General features: G+C 34.1%; 1 protein-coding gene across 1 annotated transcript; it reads left to right on the top strand.

Annotated features, from left to right (window-relative positions):
• The first annotated feature begins 1,194 nt into the window (after nt 1-1,194).
• On the top strand, nt 1,195-2,513 carry LOC112035969 (transcription factor MYB44). The gene has a single exon (XM_024068794.2). The coding sequence runs from the start codon at nt 1,329-1,331 to the stop codon at nt 2,229-2,231; it is 903 nt and encodes a 300-aa protein (XP_023924562.1). The 5' UTR covers nt 1,195-1,328; the 3' UTR covers nt 2,232-2,513.
• The last annotated feature ends 2,151 nt before the right edge of the window (nt 2,514-4,664 follow it).

Below are 4,664 nucleotides of genomic sequence, written 5' to 3'. Positions count from 1 at the left end.
CATATTTGTTGTAACAATTGAATTACAAAAAAAAAAAAAAAAATTACTACATTGATAAGCAATAAACAAATTATGAAAAATAGTTAGGTAAAATTATATTTTTAAACGCTATTATTTATTATGTTTGGTTAAAAACTCTACAAGTTAGATCTTAGAATTTTAAAGGTAACAAATTAATTATTGAAGTTTTCAAAAAGTAATAAATTAAATATTAACTCATTTAAGTGGAATGTCATTTTTTTGTGTGAAGCTTGTTAAAGAATTTAATTTTTATAACTTTTTGTATCCTCAATGTTTAATTTATTACTATTTTTAAGGAAAAAAATATTACTTACTAAACTATAAAATTTAATTTATTACTATTTAAAACTTCAAAAATAAATTTCTCATTTTTGAAATAATATGAGTTAATTTATTAACATTTAAAATAAAAACTGTCAGTTTTATTGTTATTATTATTATTTTTTAAATTTAAAAAATTCAAATACTATGTATGTTTCAGCATGTACTTACTGTGTTAGTAGAGTCACAGTTTTGTTAGTTCAAATTAGGGGGCGTGGACCGGCTGGTGTCGGTGGATAAGGCCGTTGGAGTGGCCTCCGTGCGCCAGTATTACAGGCTGTACTGACAGCTTGTCAGTAATGATCCGCTCTCCAATTCCGCGACCGTTCTTGTCGTTTTCTCCACGTCATCACTTCCGTGCGCCCCAAAAAACCTCAAAAAGACAAAATATCCTCAAAAAATTTTAAAAAAATAAAAACAAAAATCTCTTACTTATTAGTAATGCTCTCCAGCCTGGCTCAGTCAAACTTATCCTCAATTAAATTCCCTTCCTTTTTCAAAACCTTCTCCCCCCAATTTCTCGCGATATTTTAAACCTTTCCAGAACCTCCTTGGGCTCCTGGCCTTGCCCTTGAACTTGAAGTAACTTCCATAACTGTCCGAGTCAAATTAGGAAACCCCCAACACGCTCTAGGGGAAATTTCCCAAAATATCGCCGATAATTTCGTTAGAGGATTCTCTCAAATCCACCTGCTTACGTGGCAAACGCCGCGTGGTGGTTTAAAACAGCTGTATACTCATCATTTAACCGATTACCCATTAGTACCGGTTTCAATAACGCCTATTACCTGTCTCAGTTAACCGGCTCTATCAGTTACCTAACCCCCTCCCTTTATATACCTCTATTCCCCTCTCTCTCTTTCCATCAACAAACTCTTTCTCTCTCTAAAAACCAAAATTCTCAGTCTCTTCTCTCTCTCTCTCTCTCTCTCTCAGAGTCTCAAAATCAAAATTTATTTTTGTGAATTAGGGCTAGGGTTTTTGTGATGGAAGCGACGCAGAGAGATTTGGATCGGGTCAAGGGGCCGTGGAGCCCCGAGGAGGATGAGATGTTGAGGAAATTGGTGCAGAGGCACGGTGCTCGGAACTGGTCGGTTATAAGCAAGGCGATTTCCGGTCGGTCCGGGAAGTCCTGCCGGCTGCGGTGGTGTAATCAGCTGTCGCCGGAGGTGGAGCACCGCGCTTTCTCGGCGGAGGAGGACAACCTCATCGTTCAGGCTCACGCCAAGTACGGTAACAAGTGGGCCACCATAGCTAGGCTCCTCAATGGCCGTACGGACAACGCGATCAAGAACCACTGGAACTCCACGCTAAAGCGGAAGTTTTCGTCGATGAGCGACGACACCACCACCACCACAACGACCACCGCCGACGAGTCACTCAATCGGCCGCGGAAGAAATCGAATCCGGGTTCGGGCTCGGGTCTGTATTGCAGTCCTAGTAGTCCTTCCGGATCCGATGTGAGCGATTCGGGTCACCCGGCGATCTCTACTGAGCACGTGACTCGACCTGTAGCGAGAACTGGCGCGATCTTTATTATGCCTTCCCAGCAGGACGAGTCACCACCACCACCACCACCACCACCACCGAGTCAGAACAATATCAACATCAACATCAACAAAAACAATGAGCCGTCTACTCTGTTAACTCTAGGTCTGCCAGGGACTAGTACTACTACAACTACTACTGAGTCGCAAACCGAGTTAACTAGTTGTGACTCGGCGCCGACTCTCCGAGTCTGTGATGATATTAATCATAATAATAATAATAATAAATCACCGCCTTTGAAGAAGAATAGTGATCTTGTTTCGCCAGAGTTGTTGGCAGTGATGCAAGACATGATCAAGATTGAAATCAAGAATTACATGGCAGCGTTGCTTGGGAATTAATTAAAACGGAGCGTTTTTGGTTTTGACCTTTGAAAAAAGAAAGAGAAAAATTGGATTTAGGAATAGTAGTAGGCAAAACTGAAAGAAACAACTTTTGTTTCTTTCTTTTCTTTTTTCTTTTTTTTTCTTTTAAATTTTAATTTGTCTTGTTATATTTTCGAAGGAAAATAATTTTGAGGCTACTGTACAAAAAAAAAATTAGAAGAGAAGGAAAAAAAAATTATTAGACAGTGATAGTGGAATTATATTTGAATTTTTGAATTGGAGAAAGAATTTCTTAAAGTTAGTTGGTTAGTTTATTGATTTATTTTTTGCATTTGATTATAGTTGGTCGGTTTTTTTTTTTTTTTTTTTTAAAGGAGATGGGTTCACTATTTACAAAATATGTATCTTTTAAATAATAGGTTTAGTTAATAGTTAGGGTACTTAAGGAATCATCGTACAGTACGGTTGTACTAAAATTATGTAAGTTTTTTTTTTTTTTTGTTGACCTTGTTGACCTGAGAGCTTACAGTGCAAATGACTTTTTTGTCCCTTTCCAGAGCATACACAATTTTTTTTTTTGGCCTTATTTTAAATTTTAAAATAGAGATATTAAAAAAAAAAATCTCAGTTTTAAGAATATAATAGTGTTTGTGACCATAAAAATCGTTTTACCAACAAAAATTTTGTAAAACATTTTATAGAGTGACTATGTGACTCCTCTCTCTCATTTTGGTAATTGTCCAAATGTTAATCTAGTGATTGGTTGGCATTGACTTTGGTGTTTTTTCAGTTGAAAATTTTATGTTGCATCCACCAAACATCTAAAAATGTTTCATTGTAAAATGTTTTCGGCAAAACAATTAGACTGTTGTGGGAAGAGAAATTTACAACTTGGTTCTCCTTATAAATGAGAACAAGCAATACTCTTGAACTATAAGTTTCTTAATAGTTTATGGCTTACAAATGCTGTCTAGGCAATAAAATTTTTACTTACTACCCAATTAATTTATTTAGTAAGATTGTTGTATATGGTTCATCCAGTTCAGTTAAAGTTGAAATTCTTTATTTTTTATTTCACATAAGGAACAATTCTAAAAAGATTCCTATGCGAGTATTTATCCTTATTAGACTAAGCAATTTACACTTATATCCAAGATCAAGATAGAATTGAACAAGCAATTTACGCTTATATTCAAGATCAAGATAGAATTGAAGAAAGATAAGTGCAAGAATGCTCCTTATCGGGATAAAAATTTACGCTTATATCCAAGAGATTAAGATAGAATTAAAGAAAGATGAGTGCAAGAATGCTCCTTATCGGGCTAAGCAATTTACGCTTATATCCAAGATCAAGATAGAATTGAAGAAAGATGAGTGCAAAAATGCTCCTTATCGGACTAAGCAATTTACACTTATGTCCAAGAGTAAGATAGAATTGAAGAAAAAGGAGTGTAAATTGCTTATCGGGCTAAGCAATTTACACTTATGTCCAAGATCAAGATAGAATTGAAGAAAAATGAGTACAAGAATGTTTCTTATTGGACTAAGCAATTTATACTTATATCCAAGATCAAGATAGAATTGGAGAAAGATGAGTGAAAGAATGCTCCTTATTGAGCTAAACAATTTACGCTTATGTCCAAGAGCAAGATAGAATTGAAGAAAAAGGAATGCCAAACTTTTTCATGTTTAGGATTTTAGTTGTTTGGAGAGTTTGTTTTTGATGGTTTGTTGGGCCTATAAAAATAAGTTACAAATACATAGAGAAGTAAGATTGGATCAATTTTATGCGATCTTATAATTTTTCAAATTTTGAACTGAACTTATTAATCAACACGAATGCCAAAGGAAAACATGGAATGGATTTTTGACACAGGAAAAATGAGTCAACCTAAAATTCAACTCATGCAAAATAGTTTGTAAGAGTTTGACCCATTGATCCAATGAGCTACATGTCGAAAGTCACTCGAAACAACATGATACAAATGAAGAGTATTAAATCACCATGTTGATCTGGATCAGTGGATCATCCAATTCATAAACATGTAAATTTATGAGCTTAGGCCAAATCTTGTTTAGTCCAATAACTAATAATATAGTTTTATATATATATATATATATATATTATAAATAAAATAAAATAGGCATATGATGTGCATACACATTAGAAAAAAAAAAGCGTATACACATTTTACGCCCTTTTTTTATAATGGTATTTTGTCTTAATTTCTTCATATATATATATATATATATATATATTTATATATTATTGTTTGATTATTTCCTCCACCATCTCTTCTTCTTCTTCTTATTTTGTATTTTTTAGGGTCATGGACCCCGACAACACAACCAAAACATAACATTTTACCGCAACTAATTTAATGATAGATATTATAAATATATTTATGATTGACACATTTATTTAATTTCTTTAATATTGATAACATA

The sequence above is a fragment of the Quercus suber genome, unplaced genomic scaffold (genome assembly GCF_002906115.3).
Source record: "Quercus suber isolate HL8 unplaced genomic scaffold, Cork oak 2.0 scaffold_679, whole genome shotgun sequence".
In the NCBI taxonomy this organism is placed as follows: domain Eukaryota; kingdom Viridiplantae; phylum Streptophyta; class Magnoliopsida; order Fagales; family Fagaceae; genus Quercus; species Quercus suber.
The sequence above is the reverse complement of the archived record's forward strand: the minus strand, read 5'-3'. Positions and strand labels throughout refer to the sequence as shown.

What these genes read in the sequence shown, in the direction of transcription:
- LOC112035969 (XM_024068794.2), top strand. Translation starts at nt 1,329, where the DNA reads ATGGAAGCGACGCAGAGAGATTTGGATCGGGTCAAGGGGCCGTGGAGC.